Genomic DNA, 18,475 nt, shown 5'->3' with positions numbered 1-18,475 from the left:
CAGGCAGGGTGGAGTGGGTGGAGAAGTGTCAGGAGTTATTTACAACAGAAGAGTACCAGCAAAAGTTAAGGTTTACAAGATGGTAGTGAGACCAGCTATGTTATATGGTTTGGAGATGGTGGCACTGATGAAAAGACAGCAGGTGGAGATGGAGGTGGCAGAGTTGAAGATGCTAAGATTTTCGTTGGGAGTGACGAAGATGACAGGGTTAGGAACAAGTATAGTAGATGGACAACTCAGGTTCAACAGTTTGGAGACAAAGCAGGAGGCAAGATTGAGATGGTTTGGAGATGTGCGGAGGAGAGATGCTGGGTATATTGGGAGAAGGACGCTGAATATGGAGCTGCAAGGGAAGAGGAAAACCAAAGAGGAGGTTTATAGATGTGGTGAGGGAGGACATGCAGGTGACTGGCATGACAGCGGAAGATGCAGAGGACAGGAAGAGATGGAAATGGGTGATCCACTGAAAACCAGACTGAAGGACAGTTGAGATGTATGTCAGGGGGCATATTCAATAACTTCACTCTCATACAAGAGTTATGTAAAAGCACATTTTTTCCAAACTAGGGTTAGTGTTACAGTCAACTTCATTTGATGATATACTTAAAAAATGGGCAAGTACAAAGGTAAGGCATGTCACAATTTAGTTGGTGACTAGTGAGTGGTGTCCTTCCTATGGGTCCGGAAAGAATGATCGAACAGACACCTTAATCTGTTGTAAAATATGTACAGAAGTTGTTTAATGGTTGCTAAATACTAGTGCATAATGATGAAATGTAATTTAATGATTACAATAGTTATTAAATTGATCTGTTCAAGCAAATATGCAGTTTTTGCCTTTTGTACCCCATGTTGTTCTGATAATACTGAAATCTGACGATGGTACATCAGAGAAAATCAGATGGGTCGTTTTTTTTCCGTTTTCAAAACAAAAAATAGAAAACCACCCGTTTTCCTTTTTTTTTGTTTGCTTCCCCATTTCTTAATGGTAGTCGTGAAACAAGCTCATTTCCCAATTTTGGTTTTTCTCATTTCAAAATGAAAATATAGTAGTTACCCTGGATGTAAATCCAGTTCTATGAGCACGTGCGTAGCCCTCTAACAGGCTTCGCTATTGGTTTACCCTTCAAGGCTCTGCCTTGGCACCTTAGAAAAATACAACAGTTCTTCGTTTCACGCTGGGATGTCCATCGAAGCCGTATGCAGTCCAGTTTATTTTCCAGACAGCATTCGTTTGCAAGTAAAAAGAACAGGTCTGGAGGGCTTAGCCTGTAGCCTAGCACAGATGTCTCTACACATGCCATGCTTCCAGGTACTCTTGCGCCACCTCTGGCACTTTCTCAAGTGCGTAGCCACAGGGGAATGTCCCATAGCGATGTGGAACACGTAGCAAGCTGAGGAAATACAGATTGTCCAAATGAGCTAGTATCTGATTTTTTGTGATCACATTTCCAACACCCAAAAGTTCTTGACAGTTTAATTGTTTCCCGGTAGAGTTGACATTCTTTCTTGCATGGTCAGGCACATTAGACAGCAAAAATAATGAACTGTTTGGTCTGTGTGAGTCCAGTGTCCACACGCGCCACTATCATCAGTACAGGAGGAATATATGCTCTCAGACAGATGACCCCCGGCCTGAATGAGGAAGAGATTACCTTTGGCCGGAAGGAAGGGTTGGGGCACAGTTCCACCAACCCTGTGTCATCACTGACAGACCTGCAGGAGGGGTGTACCAACAAGACACACAAACTCCCCATTCTCTTGGCCAATGTAAGAGCAAAGAGAAGTGCCATCTTGATAGACAAAAGCCCCAAGTCCGCCTGACCCAGCGGCTCAAAAGGCAGACCAGCCAAACCATCCAGAACCATCTGCAGGTCCCACTGAGGAACAAAGCATTGCATAGGGGGCTTCAGCCTGCGGACCCCAACCAGGAAGCATTTAACCAAGGGATGGCTACTGAAAGGTAAGCAGCCAAAACCATCGTGGCACGCTGTAATCACTGCCGCAAACACTCTTCAAGGTAGGTGGAGGCAGCGCAGCCATTCTCAAACAGTTCCTGATAATAATAATAATAATAGATTACATTTATATAGCGCTTTATCTAGACACCCAAAGTGCTTCACAATGAAGAGGGGAAACTCACCCCAACCACCACCAATGTGTAGCACCTACCTGGGTGATGCACGGCAGTCATTTTGCGCCAAACTGTTCACCCCACATCAGGTTGAGGTAGAGAGGGTGGAATCACTGAGCAAATCACATGGGAGGGGATGATTCGGTGGCCAGATGGTGACAGCCAGGTTAGGAATTTTGCCAGGACACCGAGGGACCCCCTACTCTTTGCGATAAGTGCCATGGGCTCTTTAATGACCACAGTGAGTCAGGTCCTCGGTTTAACATCTCGTCTGAAGGACGGCATCTCCTACAGCACAGTGTGTCCCCATTACTGCACCAAGGCATTGGGATTTTTTTTTAATAAGCGAATAATTGAAACAATTGATAGAATTTGATTAGGGCAATAACTTGGTCATTGGAACTGCCATTTTGACATCTTAATCAAATTACAAGTCTAAATCAACGTAAGCATTATGCGATTAACAGAGCTAGATTATTGATAAATCATTCATATTGTTTAAATCTGGAAAAACCTTAATCAGCATTCTTTCAAAGAATTGGTTGTGTACATGCATCAAAAGGTTACCAATTTCCATTACTGGTATCTGACCCAGAAACGATAGAATAAGGAAAACATGGTGGACAGCAGTAAACAAATGCATTTCTGGAACAAGTCAAACAATGAACATTCCAGCTTAATAAAATAAATGATCTGAATTGCAAAAGCCATTGCTCGACCTGCGCTCCTGCAAAGGATGTCATGATCGACCGTATCAAAAGTGGAACTCAAGTCTAGCAGGATTAAAATTGAACAAGCACCAGAGTCAGCGGCGAGCAGTAAGTCATTGGTAACTTTAATAAGCTGTTTCTGTGCTATGGTGGGCACAGAATCCTGACTGATATTGTTCAAAGATGTTAGAATTATTCATGTGTGCAATTAGTTGAGAAGGAACAGACTTTTCTAAGATTTTAAATTGAAAAAGGTAAATTTGAAATTGGTCTAAAATTGCTTAAAACAAGAGGGTCGAGAGTGGGCTTCTTCAGGAGAGGTCAGACTATTGCATGTTTAAAATTAGATGGGTACAAACCGGTAGACAGAAGTTGATAATGGAGAGAATTTGTGGGCCGAATACCTCTTTCAGAAACCTAGTGGGGATGGTGTCTAATTGACAGGTGGAAGACTAAGTGAGATTAACCCCTCTAAGTCTAACAGAGAAATTTGTTTAAAATTAGTCAAACTGGCAGAGGGTTCAGCGGAGATGGAGAGATTTCTTGTCACAGGTGTTATGTGGAACCTGATGTCATCCATTTTATTAAGTGGTCGAGGAACTGCTCGCATTTTTCAATGGCTGCTTCCAAGGGCTGGCTAAGAGGGGGGCTAAGCACTGAATTTATTGCTTGAAAGAGAACCCTGGGGTTGTGGCAGCTACCAGCAATATAATTGGAGAAGTAGGAATGCCTTGCTTCCTTGACTGCATTGTGATAACCAGCATCAAACCTTTCAGTATATCAAGAGATACCTCAAGTTTGTCCTTCTTCCATTTTCTCTCAGCTTTCCCCTATCAAAGTTAAACAAGTCAGACATTCGGGCTACACTGTAGCTACACTGGTCCAATGAAATAATGGCCATGCATAATACAGATGTCTTTTGAAGATTTATTTTATATTCCTCTCTCTAGCGTCAGCAGACACCATGAAAACTACAAGAAAATAAGAGAAAAAGTTTAAAATATACATCTCTCATTCGGTTTAGAGTCTCGCAAGCTAGTCCCCGTTGATTAACAGGCCCAAACGTTAGCACAACAGAAATGCGATGAATCAAATAAAATTGCTGAAAACACATCATATTATCCATGTAAAGCCACATCAACAAACATTATACACAAATATAACACAAATGAAGGACAACTACCACGTGTGCCTCTTGAACCACATGTAGAATAAAGATATTTTGAGAACTGTATACAGAGATGTCTTTCCTCTGCATCCATGTTGGTTCTGACCCATAATGCAACAGCTATGCCCTTAAGTAAACTCTGGTCATGTGACCCGTTACGCTTGTAACTTCAAATAAACCTTGCATAAAGGGCACTACATTTTTTAAGTAAACATGAATATACCGTGGTATATTTCAGATAAATTTTTATCACTGTTACTCCTTTTAACCCCTTTTTACATTTTAATCTTTTTTTATGGCTGGATGAACTCAATAACCATGAATTTATTACAGAAACATAAAGTAAACACCTCCAATGTAACATGTCTCTGAGACAGTTACAGTTGTGTTGTTTAGTATTAATATATGCTGCTTTTCGTCCCATCTTTTTAAGAGGAAAAGGAAAGCACTTTTTTAATCAGGCAAAACGTCATAACCCCTTAGCTGTTCATATTTGAATCAATATCATATTGAGGACTCACTCTTGCAATATTTGGAGTACAATTGCAATATACATCCATCTTTTCTCAGTGATGATCAAATATTAGTATTTAAAGATAAACTATTTCGATTTTTTTTTTGAGTACTTCAAAGTTAATGAGCTGTGTTCTGACCTGGAGCACAACAAAAGTGAAAATGATTGGGAAAGTTATCCTTGTCTTCATTTCCAGTAGATTAGACTATTGTAAAGGTCTTTTTTTCCAGTCTTCCCCCCAAAAAAGCTACCAAACGGCTACAACTCATACAGAACGCTGCTGCAAGATTTCTGACAAGGATTAAGAAGACTGAATATATAATTTCAGTTCTCAGATCCTTTCAATGGCTTCCAGTGAATCACAGAATCGGTTTGAAAATAATGCTTGTTTCTAAATCTCTTAAAGTGGCGGGTAACTGAGCTCAAATCTGTGTTTTGGTATACCCATACACCAAGAAAACATATCAGTAACCACTCAGCAAATTCTGTATGATTAAAAATGTTGCGAAGTATATAAAACAAAGCTTCAAAAACGTGTAAAAATCTGCAGCGTCCACTGGTTTCAGACTCTGGGGGCGTGGCACCGAAAGGAAAACGGCGACGTCACCAAGGAAGCCGGCCACAAAAAAAAAAAAAAATCAAGAAAGGAAAACGGGAAAAATACCCAAAATGGTCTAACTCCGCAAATCAGTTCTATACATGGTTCAACACATTTTAACATGTCAACAGCAATACATCTCCCACATTTATAAAGTATTTTGAAGCAAATCTGTCAATTTGTTTACCCTGCTCTTTAATGTTTCAGGGCCAAAATACATAGTTGACCTGCTTTAGAATATGAACGTTGCTGACTTCTCAGGTCGTCTAAGGCTGCTCTGCTGGTAGTTCCCACAGTAATAACCAAACATGGTGAGGCAGCATCCAGTCAACATGCAGATCACAAATGGAACAAACTAGAGATTAGATTTGCCCCAAGCGTGAGCTAATTTAAATCCAGGTTAAAAATGTTCATGTTAACCACTGCCACCTCACCAAATAACCCCTTCAGCTCAGATTATTATGTTTTTATTATCCTTTATTTTTTTATTTGTTATTCTATTCTTTTAATATTCTTTTTGTTACTTATCTTTTTCTGTATATCTTTTTAATATCGTTGTATGCCCTTATGTCAACCACTTTGAATTGCCTTTGTGTGAAATGTGCTATAGATTATATCTATCTATCTATCTATCTATCTATCTATATATATATATAGATATATATATAAAAACTTGCCTGGCCTAGTCAGTCATTCATGCTAAATACCAGTGTTCACAGTATATAAATGTTATCATCCTAATAAATGGTCAAAACTCACAACTCTTAGAGAAACAGACACCTTGTATTGAACACACAACAACAAACAATGAAAATCGGGATAGAGGGCAGTAACCTAACACTTAATTAGATGGTTTGCATTTCAGTAGGTGTTGCCAAACATAGGTCGGTACAGCATTAATTCAGGAGCCAAGACCATCATTTTCATTTCTCAAAATTGGGCAGATATACAAATATAGTTCACATCTAAGCTTTGCCAGTCATGGGTACCAACATCAGCAAGACAGACTCAAAATTGTCTGCTTTAAACAAGGCAAAAGGGTTTTCAGACATGCAGTAAAAAAAAAATCTCATTTATTTTTTGCAAATGTTAGCCACCAACATGATGTCTCCTACCACACTGTCACCCTAGTATGTATTTCCTCCTTCATTTGCGGGACCAGGATGAAAATGTTTGATGCAGTAGATGTTCTGACATGATTGGCTTAAGTGAATTTTCCTTGAAAATTAATTTGTGGGTTAGAGGACTTGAACTCATTGTCAGTTTGTCTCAAAAATCCACAAACCAACATCAGCCACCTACCACATGATTTGTTATTCACAAACACAGACTCAAAACTTTTAATGAAGCATCAAGATATTTGTAGCAAAACATAATTTGAATTTAGTGATATTTGTGGCATTATTTTCCACAAAATACAAATTGATAGGTAACCTATTTGTCTGCACCTTGGAAAAGACACACTATTATTTTTTACATTATGACACTTGTTTGTAAGACATGATAGACATGGGTTAATCTTGTTCACTAAATTTATTTAATCAATTCTCTATATCTAATTTTAGAACAAATCTGACACCAAAATATAATGCAACAGCAGACTATCATTGCGAATTTGATTTGTGTGTGTTTGTTGGACATTTGATCTTTGTTGTGTGCAGGGAAGTGACCCATGCCAGGATTTACTGGTTTGATGTGTTTCAGTTAGTGGAAACATGAAAATATTGGTCCAACTTTAACAATTGCACTAAATATTAGAGAAACCCAGTAGCCTTAGCTCAAGAAATCAAAGTATCAGACTTCAAAATGGAGTAATAATTTACATTACTTGGCAAAGCCTTCATGTATGAACTGAAATATACAGATGAGGAACTGCCAAGAGAACAAGCAGAGAAAACAGCTTGGCAGAACAGTCAGATGAACCTCCAAATGGCACAGCTGCAGAGAACTAACAGAGGAAATCTGGAAACTTCTTGTGTCATTGTGGTTGATGCTTACAGATCCTGACAGACAATCTTTGTTGCTAAGGACGGGGCTTACCCAGATTCAAGACCTTGGTATGTGTGCCATCCCAAATCTGGATATATCTGGCAATGACATCACCACAGACAACACATCAACCTGCATTGCTGATCAACTTGACTTCTTTGCTTCAGCTACCTGAGTACTCACAGTTGTCACTTTGTTGTGCACAGCAAAGAACATAGGTAAGAAAACATTAAGGGAATTAGAATTGGGGGGGGGACTGGGGAGAATAGCGTGATCCTCCCACGAGCTACTCCCCTAGGCGAAACTCCTCACTGTCAGGTGAAAAGAAGTGGCTGGCGACTCCACATGCATTGGAGGAGGCATGTGGAGGCACCGACCAGAGGAGGCACTAGTGCAGCGACCAGGACACATACTCACATCCGGCTTCCCACACGCAGACACGGCCAATTGTCTGCAAGGACGCCCGACCAAGCCAGAGGTAACACAGGGATTTGATCTGGCGATCCCTGTGTTAATAGGCAACGGAATAGACCGCCACATTACCTGGACGCCCTTAAAATTAGATATTTAGTAAAAAAAAAAAAAAAGTCTTCCGGTGTGTTCATTTCGCTGGTCTCGCTTGAACTATTGGCTACACTGCCCCCACGATTTCTGGTGGTACTAATCCAGTGGTCACTGACCTTTTCAAGCCTAAGATCACATCCCAAGTCCAAATGTGAACCAAGATCTACTACTTGCAAAAAAAATGACAAATAAAAACAAACCCACAATGTAGTTCCACTTTGACACTTTATTTTGTTACCTGTCAGTCATAAGCCAATTATTTTGCTTAAAGCCCCTACCAAATATTTGTCTCCCACCAAGATCACCAGCCAATTATAATTTAATTATGACAACAGGCAAAGCATTCATTTAATTATACAAATAGTATAATCAGAAGTGCAACTATCATTCAAAATGTTATAACAGTCATATTAAAATTTTTCAATATTTCCACAGGCCTATCACTCATTCACCATTCATAATAACCTCAACAATCAGTCAATTACAGACCTAAGCCAATCATGTGCAGTACTGTTACACTTTCCCTTTTGTAAACAATAGCCTACGACAGATCATATTTCAAACTGGCAATATTCACTCACTCTGATGGCTGTGGAAGAGACCCCCCCCCCCGAGACCCCCTCACACACACACACACACACACACATTCAATGTGATGGATGTGATTGAACACTACCAGCAAGTGCTTTATAGTCTGGCTCATAGTTGGATACAGCAAGTCTGACACCGTCTGTGAGATTAGTTAGACAAGACCTGTTCTTTTACTTGATTATTTTCATCTGTGAAAAGGCCATCTCACAGAGATATGTTGATCCAAAGTAGGCCTTCACCTTAAGTGCGCAAGATGAAAGGAGGGGAAACTTTTCAGTGTTTACAAGACCCCAAAAGTCACTGTCTCTTGATCTTGATTTCAACTCGATTTCAACAGATCAATTATCTCCATGTAAACTCCGATTGGTAAAGCAAATAGTTGCTGGAATTTCGCGGACACCTTCTCAATCTCAATGGGGAGGAAAGGGTTTGAGATAAATGCAACAATCTCACCTATGTTGTTTAACTCCTGAAAACGCCAGTTGAATTTGGATGCCAGTTTCTCCAGGTGGGTGCAGATTTCTTGCAGGAGAAAAGCGTCTTTATTTCCGATGTTTTGTGACATTTTCTCTAGGTTTGGGAAGTGCACCAGCCTTCCATTCCTCAGCTGAGAGGCCCACACACCCACCTTGGCCTTAAAGGCATTGACAGCACTGATCATGTGTGCCACGTCTTTGTCTTTTCCCTGAAGCTCATAGTTGAGCTTGTTCAGTTATGCTGTTATGTCGGTGAGGAAACCTAAGTCTAGCAGCCATGCATCATCAGACAGTTCCTCATGCTCCTCATTTCGTGACTCCAGAAATGATTTGATCTCGGGCAGCAAGTCAACAAATCGCTGCAGTACTTTCCCGCTACTCAACCACCTTACGCCAACATGGAGAATCAAGTCACCATATGCGGCATCAAGTTCATCTAGTAAAGATTTATCAAGTGGTGCTGAAGTCCTTTTGCATGAATCAAATCAACAATCATAATGACAACTGTCATGACATGAGACAAGTCCACTACTTTCCTAGCCAGTGCTTGCTGATGGATAGAGATAGTTCACAAACTAGGGGATATCGGGATCATAATGGCACAGTGCAACGAAGCCCAAATGCACCCCACGCATTGCTGGGGCCTCATCTGTAGTCGTCGCTACCAGCTTATGAATGGGAACGCTGTTATCATGACCATAACGTTTAAACTCATTGTAAATGTCCTCAACTCTTGTCCTTCCTTTTAATGGTAAAAGGGGGAGAAAAGCCTTAGTAGTTGAATCCTTAAAGGCCATGCAAACAAACACCATCAGCTGTGCAGTGTCTTGCATATCCTGGGATTCGTCAGATTGTAGCGAAAACCACTGACAAAGTCATAAATCCTTGAGCACTTGTTGATTCACGTCCTCTGATAACGACTCCACCCTTCTTGTCAGAGTGGCTGGGCCAAGTGACACACTTCTGATAGCATTTTTAATGTCCTCTCTGTTTTTTAATTCGTTGAATAATGTCTCGGCGGCAACGGCCATTGCCCCCTTGTATAGCTCTCCATTGGTGAATGGTTTCTTATGTTTAGCCAAAAGATAACTGACATGGAAGGATGCCTCTGTTGCAGCCTTACTTTTAGCTGTCGGTTGGGTAAAAAGTGACTGCTGTGCTTTCAATATAGACTTGAGCTCATCGACTTTCTTTGAACAAAGTGTGCTCTTTAGCGGATAGGTGTCTTTGCACTTGGGATGGATGGTGTTGTGGTGCCGCTTCACGTTACCCTTTTTTGCGAGCGCTGACTGGCAAAATTTGTCTGGTGACAAATCAGGCAAATCATTGTGTCCTTTACTATGGTGAACAGAAAATCCTGTTCCCATTCTACGTGAAAATGATACGTCTTTTGCTTTTTCCATTGTGCCTCCGCCATCGTGTCTCGTTAGCTTGATAGCTTGTGAGTGTAACAAGAAGTGCCTGAGCTAGTTAAGGCAGGAGTCAGGGATGTAATTTGTTAACCGTTAACCTAGAAACTGTATTTGATTGGCCAGATATACCCCTTCCCTGCCCCTCGACCACCATCATTACACACAGGGCTCACACAGGGAGCATTTGAAATTAAAATAAATAATAATGAATACATAAAACATTGACATTTATGGGGCTTTTTTCTCTGATTTTGAAAACTTTCACAATCGACTTGGAATGCTTCCAAGATCGACTTGTCGACTGTGATTGACGGGTTGGCAACTCCTGTACTAATCCATATCCGTAAGCTTTCAGAAAACGTGCACAAATATGGACGAAATGAACACAGAGTACGGACAGAAGGCTCCATCTGTATCTGTATTTAACACTGAGTATGAATGAGGCTTAACTGGATACTTTTCAAGGAACAAGACAGCCATTCAGTGATTTCTTCAAAGTCTAGCAGGACCACTTTGTCACCGATACTCAGGAGCATTCCTTCACCTATGCCACATTTCACCAACAAACTGGTATAAATGGCCATGCATAAAAACGGACGAAATAGACTAAAAACACAGCAACCAATACTTAACACAAATACAACACATTATAAAACAACAAGTATGACTAGACAGCATATAAATGCAGGGTGTGAAAATGTGTTGCTTAAATTTTGCGGACTACAGAGCAGATGTACAAACGCAGACTTCCATTTGTGAACATTATCAGATATACAATAGGCAAAAAATTGAAATGTGTCCAATTGCGCTGACTATCGACTATATTCCAGGAAATGAGGCAAGTGGAGAAAAAGAAACCAAAAAAAAAAGGACTGGTAATTACGAATAAAGTCAGACACCTGAGCTTGTTCAACACCATAGAAAACAATCCTAATGGGCATACTAGAAAGCCACCTCTTTCAAAGCAAAACAAAAAAACAAAAAACAAAAAAAAACTTCAGATCACTGCAAGGACTCATGTAATTAATAATCATTAACATGTCCTCAAAACATTTAACAAAAAATATCTCAAGTGCATTTAATTGTCCTTCAGTAGCAGTTTACGTCTGTTACTAAACCAATATTTTGAAACGCTTTTGAGATGATGTAAAAAGGTTAATTATTGAAACAATAAATTGAAATTACACTTTTTTACCACTGCTGTCTCATCTATAAAAGTCCCCCCCCCCCAAAAAAAACCGAAAACCTGAAAATCCCAACAGAAAACAAACCTAGAGGGTGTTTATTAGTCACGCTATTAGACCAAGCTGTGATATCATTAAAAACTCACTGGCACCATACCTATTAGCCCAAGTCTTGATATTCATTCACAAACCTTAAATCCCTGACACCATCACAGAGGTCAAATAAATATTTAACTCACAAAGCTCTGGGGTTTGCAGACATATTCCTTGAATTATAGAGAATGTAAGTAACTCATTTTCTCTGATAATGGTCTGGCAGCCTGTCCAGGGTATCTCCCCACCTGCCCGCGACCCTGAGAGCAGGATAGATGGTTTGGATAATGGATGGATGGATGGACAATTTTCATCCAAGAGCCGCAGCAGTGTTTTAAAGTTTAGAATTTATTCAACCGGCAGTTTTAGGGAAAAGGGCATTTCAATGTGACGATGTGACAGCTAAGCATGCATTTTGACTTATGCTGGTTAAGAATCATTTAATGCTCAGGTTAAGTTGTCACATAAACTATATATTTTGGAAAAAACTGCACCACAGGGCTACGGTCACACATTGACGAAATTATTCGCCTCCCATTCACTTCCATTCTAGGGGAGCGCAGGGGAGAATAAAACATTCGCTTCTGGTGGCAAAGGGAATTCGCATCTTCGCTTCGCATGTAGTTAAACTTTGGAGAACTTTGACCAGCAAATCCGCAGCCTCAACCAATAGCAAAGTACGTGTGGTTGACCCCACTTGGCTCCAATTGGCTGTAGTTTTCTTAGTGAGCCAGGATGGAAGAAACTTTGATTGTTGTTGTATCTAACCAGCCAGTATTATATGACATTGCCCATGAAAACTACAAACTGCCCCACAAGAAAGATGCTGCCTAGCTGGCAATGACTCAGGAGACAGGCACTGAATGTAAATAAATGGAAAATTTACTATCAATTCATAAAATCCATACAATTCATACAAATGTAACTTGTACACCAATGTTCTTCCTCCATATGTCTATGAAACTATGATAACATGTACAAGCAGGACAATTAAGTGAAAACATTTATCTTTCTCTGGACTTCAGTGTACATTTTCCCGTCACAAAACCAACAACCGCTCATGTGTGACAAACTACCACAACCACTCAAACAGACTACAAACCAGCAAACTGATTTCCGCCTGTGTCACATCCTGCACTGCCCACAAGCAGCATGACAAGATATGAATTTCAAGGCAATGGTCATTCGCCTGCATTCACATGTGTGACCATGCTATATAAATAGCCTGTTGCTATTTTCTAAATTCACACATGAATCTAAACAGAATAGGCCCATTTCCCTCACTTAGCAAGAGCCAACTGCTATCCACATCCAAATACTGCTATCAGTTTCAAGATCACCTACTCCCTAGTGCCCATGACTTGTATGCAAATCCAAATCTACAATCAGAAAATGTGTTCTTTGGAAATGAAGTGAAAAAAATATTTTGAGAAATGCTGTAACAAAAATGGCACATGTGTGTAAAACACAGTTTTCTCCACATTCTCAAAATCAAATTTGACAAATGGTGAAAGTGTCTAGCATTTTTGGAAACCACCACCGACTAAGAGCAAAACAGATTGTTTGGAGACAAGATCTTAACCTATGTGCACGATTATGTGACCTTTTAACTAGACACTCATTGCATGTAATACCATCCACCACTCAATGACATTACCTGTGTTACATTCCAATGAAGGGTCTAGGCAAAATCAGAGGAAAACTAAAGCCACGGTCTTTGTAACGGTGAATGTGCTGTGAATAATCAAATGACTTAACAGTTGGCTGATACTGTAGGAGCCAAATGTCTCCATATAGTTCATATTTAGTCATTTGAATATTTAGTGTTGATGTTTTTGAGAGTGTATCTTTATAATTTCATTATATTTGTATTATGGTAGTGTGTAGGCCCAATGATGCCTGCCACTTTAAGAATGGGAGAATAGTTTCACTACGTTAGTGTGCACTTGCTGGTGTATTTTGGGATACTGAGTGGAAGAATGGAGTCTCACGGTTTTCTGACCATGTTGATTAGGCTGTGTTGGAAAGTATATTTTATTTGGTGATGCGTGGATACTATTCATTACTTGGATGCAATTCATTGTTTTGTCTCATATCTACTGTTAAAATAAACGTTCAAAACAGAACAAAGGGAATCATTCTTGGACCAAGCAGACATGAGTAGGAACACGCATCAGCCACATGGCTCTTCTCTTTGATTTAGCTTATTAGGAAATCCTTACAGATACCGATTCCAAGTATGAATCTTTAAGTGTTGGCTGACACTGGGTGGCAATCTAATCCATTACTTTCACTGAACACTGTAGACATCTTAGACCATTAGTTTGGGGTCAACTGGTAAAATAATTGAAATAGAAACAGCACTGTTTTTCCCCCATTACGTCGCTTGCCATCTTACAATGCTGTGATTGCAACCATTCCACAATCCTCTGTGAATATAGTACACATTGCCATTGTAACTCTCAGGGATGGGCAACATGATCCAGAAAGGGCTGGTGTGGGTGTAGGTCTGTTCCAACCAAGCAGTTACACACCTGATTCTATTTGTCTGCTAAAGACCTTGATATGTAGACTCAGGCGTGTAACCTGTACCCACACTGGCCCATTCTGTATCATGTTGCCCATCCCTGCGTCTAGTTAATGGTCACGGTAATTTGCATTTAAAAAACAGCATTGTAATGTTGCAATTCATAAATAGATTACTATCGAAGATGCTTGCTGAAATAACAGTAGTATCTGGCAACAGCGAGTGCATCAGTCAAAACATTATAATAGACTGTAACATTAAGGATCCATCCATTATCCAAACCGCTTATCCTGCTCTGAGGGTCGCAAGGATGGTAAGGCTTATTTCCTGACGCAGGTGACAGTACTAGACAGCAGGCACTGATAGGAGCCGAATAAGGGCCACACGCTGAAAAACTGAAAATCACACCAGACAATGTAATTGAATAGTCACAAAATTGATGTTGTATTTGTCCACCGTCTACAGTTAAACGGTTTCTTCAATGTGAGACAGCGCTCATTTAGCTAGCGTTAGCCATGTTAGCAAGCACCCGTACTACCCAATAACTACCGAAAAGCATTTTGAAACCATTCCTGACGTTTTTCAGACGCTGGAGGAATCGCAGCAGTGCTGTGGTTGGTTGGGAAGCAACACAAATACCTTCACGTTTAACAATAGTTAAGTCTCGCAACTACCCGGGCTCATCAGCTAGCTAGAATTGTCGGCTAACATGATACTGTATGGACAGCTAAAGCGGCTAGCCCTGCTATTATGAGCGTTCGTTTGACAACACCGCAGCAACCCGTTCTTAATAGTATGGGCGGAGCGTAGGCGCGTTTACACTGTTGCTCCCTTATTTACAGATAAAAAAATTTAAACAAATTGTTCAAATAATAGCAATTGGTACAAAAAAATTGTAAAGGTTCCCCGACAGTTTTATAGTAGGTTGTTGGATCCCCCGGTCTAATTTCAATTTACAAAACGAGCCAACCCACACGCCACCTGAGGTTAAACAGCAAGTTATACGGTAAAGACACTTACATTTCCTTAACCATTTCATCCAGTGGCGCACAATCAGGCTGTGATATTTCTTGTGTTCGATGCACCATGTTGACAGTCCTTGGATTGACTCCATTGTGTTGGAAATACTTTGAAACTTCCTGTTTAATGTGGACTCCATGGAGCCACTAGAGCCGCCCGCTCCTGCAGCCATTTCTGGTGGAGCTTAAACGGCTCGCTACCGTCGCCACCACACTAACTTGGACGGTGCTCCGGCTAGCAGCTAGCTTAGCTGACTAGCTTTAACACAGCATAGATAACGCATTCGGGTGACACTCTGGTGCCCCGCTAGAAACGCACACGTCGTCCGTGGTGATGCTATCTGTAAATAAATAATAGTTATCCGCAGAAAGAAGACGCATACATCCGGTGATAAACTTATCTAAACTAGCCACATTAACCGATAAACGTACACGGCAAAAGCTAAAAGTTAGCGCCCTGTGTGACGTTGAGGCTCTGTTTACTTGTAGGTTGACCGGTTGGAGTGGGGGATCGCTTCCGCAAATACAATGCGATTTATGGCGCCTTCCACAACCATCGAAATCCTCCGGCGGTGGCGCCTCCCAATGGTTTGGAGTAAATGAGCGGAACGTATTGACTAGTGGTCTACATGCTGTTTACACCTGGCATTAATATGCGGCTTGGGTGATCCGATTACAAGTGGAGAGCTGGGACGCATTTTTTCCACATCGCATTCGAATGTAAATGCACGTGTCCCAGGCCACATTAAAGTACGGAACGCGGATGGGACCAAAACGTCTTGACGTATTAATTCGTCTGCCAACTTGGGTAATTCGTCCGCCAATTTAGACGTTTTGGTCCAATCCACGTTCGATATTGAAGGACAACCTAGTCAACCAACGTTCTCTGTCTATCACTAGGCGGTCACCAAAGCCACCTCTGAGTTGTTTTTTTTTAAACCTCGTCTGCAATTTCTAACACACATCAGACCCACAACCGTGGAAGAGCCTCCACCCGCTTGCTCCTTCAAATTCAACTTCAGGGTCAAGTTCATTTATCCACCGCAGCGCAGAGTTCGACACCCTCAAACCCGCTGGAATGATTAAATAATCTGAGCCTGAACCGACGTGATCGTATCGAGCCCGACAGGGTTCGTTTGAGAATAACAAACTAGTGTTCAGTTTATGGATGTGGTGAGGGAAGACATGCCGGTGGCTGGTGTGATAGAGGAAGACGCAGAAGACGGGAAGAAATAGAAACGGATGATCCGCTGTGGCGACCCCTAACGGGAGCAGCCGGAAGTAGTAGTAGTAGTAGTGTTCAGACGTTTACATTTTCGCACATAACAAGTTTAAAGAATGAGCTTCAACTTTTTCTGTGTATTTTGAGCACAAAATGAAAAAAGGAAAACAGTCGCAGCCTGACGCTTCTGATTCATCCATCCAACTTATGTTTAGCTTTTGGTCTTCATGTGTGTATATCTTATATTGTGTTTGCTGTGTTTGTCTGTGTCTGTCTTGCACTGTTTGGTGAAGCAACAGCCCTCATTTCATTTTTAACATGTGCCTGCACATTGTTTTTAATAACAATAAAATTGAATTGAATTAGCCAAACCGTTTACCCTGCTCTCAAGGTCGCGGGGATGCTGGAGTTCATCCCAGCAGTCATTGGACAGGCCGCCGGGCCATCACAGGGCCGACATACCCACACCCATTCACACCTAGGGGCAATTTAATACGGCCGATTCACCTGATCTACTTTGGGCGGTGGAAGGAAACCGGAGCACCCGGAGGAAACCCATGAAAACACGGGGAGAACATTTAAACTCCACACAGAGGACGACCCCCAAGATTGGACAACCCCGGGGTTCGAACCCAAGACCTTCTTGCTGTGAGGCGACCGCGCTAACCACTGTGTCACCGTGATTCACTCAAATTAATTTTCCTCCTCAGATTATTTAGCTTTATGTGGTGTGACGTGCATCTGTTGTGTCCATGCCATTGTAATAATGTGAAACTATTTACTCACTTGGATTCAATGGGCTGCTCTCTGTTGCCAAGTGCCTTCAGGCTCACTAGGCTGAGATGACTGACGGGAAAACGAACAACTTGTTATTTTAAAACATTTGGCTGCATCAGCCTCAATGGATTTCAACCTCTTCTCTCCTCGCTTTTCAGCACCACCTTTTAAGTTTTTTCTTTTTGTTTGTCCATCTCGCTCCACTCCACTATTTATCTAAGCGTGGCCGCTTAACAGAGACGGGAAAGGGCGTGGCCCAGGAAACGTTAGAATAGACCGAACCAAAAGTAATTGGCTGGGAGAGGCTTACAGATTTAATACCCAACCACAGTGGGCCGGCAGTTCACTCTCCTGGGCCGGTCAGACACGCCACACTTGGATGTGGGGGCTGGTGTTACTTATATCTTGCGTTGCATCGACCCCAATTGTCATGGCCAGTCTGCCATTGCCCACAATAGACCATTTCTTAAATGAACTATATCAGGTCAGGGGTCTGAAGGCACAGAGCTACATCATCATCATCATCATCATCAGAATCACAACTTTTTAAAATAGAATAAGCACTTTTTGAAAACCTGTTGTGTTTCACAATGAAGTGGAATGGAAATAAAATAAAAGAGGTACCGTTATGAGATGATTTATTTTATTTCTTTTAAGAGCACTTCCAATTTTGTATGACAAAAATTTGCTAGAATAATTGACAGTAATAACTTAACAGATGTGAAATACGTTATACTAACTGAGCAAGGACGTCTCATTTTGTTAAATGCCTGTTGCTTCGACTCCATCTCCCTTCGCGTTTCTGTACTACGTGTTTATTTACGTGATTGTGACACGTCTATGCCACGGGGGGGGGTGAGATGAAGGTGGACACGTTTTAGGGGATTAACACAGGCTTTATTTAATAATGTCTTTCATTAGCTCACTCATAGGTACGGGCCGGGCTCTGGTGCCGGAGCCGTTTCCTCACTCTCCCCTTTCAGAGCATGTGCCCCCCCCCCCTCCAGCCCAGTGTTTCACCTATTACCCAGTTGTTAGTTTGACACACATGTATGCATGCATACATGGAAGCCTTAGTGATCCAAACGCCTTAAGACGTTCAAAATGGACGTGTACAAACATGACGTATAAATGCGAACGCCGAACTAGACATTTTGGGGCCCAATCCATAACCTCTCTCCGCCTGCAGCCGAGGCTAAACCGCACACCCCTACTAGTGATATGTGTTTATTTGCATATAAAGCGGGGAAGTGAGATCCGATCACGAGTGGTCACTCGAGACGCGTAATGCCAGGTGTGAACTGACTTACTTTGAGCCGTCCACTTGTGATCGGATCGCCCAAGGCGCATGTTAATGCCAGGTGTAAACGGCCGCGGATGTCCAAATATGGACTCTGGATACTCAACGCCTTTTCAACGACGAGTCACTCAACGCCGAAGGGCGAATACGCATGATTCAATTCACCGCACATCTCATCTGCTCAGCTGTATAGATTG

At 41.4% G+C, this 18,475-nt stretch overlaps 1 protein-coding gene across 4 annotated transcripts in view; it reads right to left on the bottom strand.

Annotated features, from left to right (window-relative positions):
- The window catches only part of rprd2a (regulation of nuclear pre-mRNA domain containing 2a), a 50,389-nt gene extending 34,933 nt beyond the window's left edge, over positions 1-15,456 (bottom strand). For all 4 annotated transcript variants that reach the window (XR_008811924.1, XR_008811925.1, XR_008811926.1 and 1 more), the window contains exon 1: positions 14,981-15,456. Coding sequence is in view for 1 of the 4 variants with exons in the window: in XM_056298317.1 (XP_056154292.1) it covers positions 14,981-15,152 (172 nt within the window). In the remaining 3 variants the exon portion in view is untranslated. The remainder of the gene's footprint in view (positions 1-14,980) is intronic.
- Between the last annotated feature and the right edge of the window lie 3,019 nt (positions 15,457-18,475).

Source organism: Lampris incognitus, chromosome 18, assembly GCF_029633865.1.
Source record: "Lampris incognitus isolate fLamInc1 chromosome 18, fLamInc1.hap2, whole genome shotgun sequence".
NCBI classification, from domain to species: Eukaryota; Metazoa; Chordata; class Actinopteri; order Lampriformes; family Lampridae; genus Lampris; species Lampris incognitus.
The sequence above is the reverse complement of the archived record's forward strand: the minus strand, read 5'-3'. Positions and strand labels throughout refer to the sequence as shown.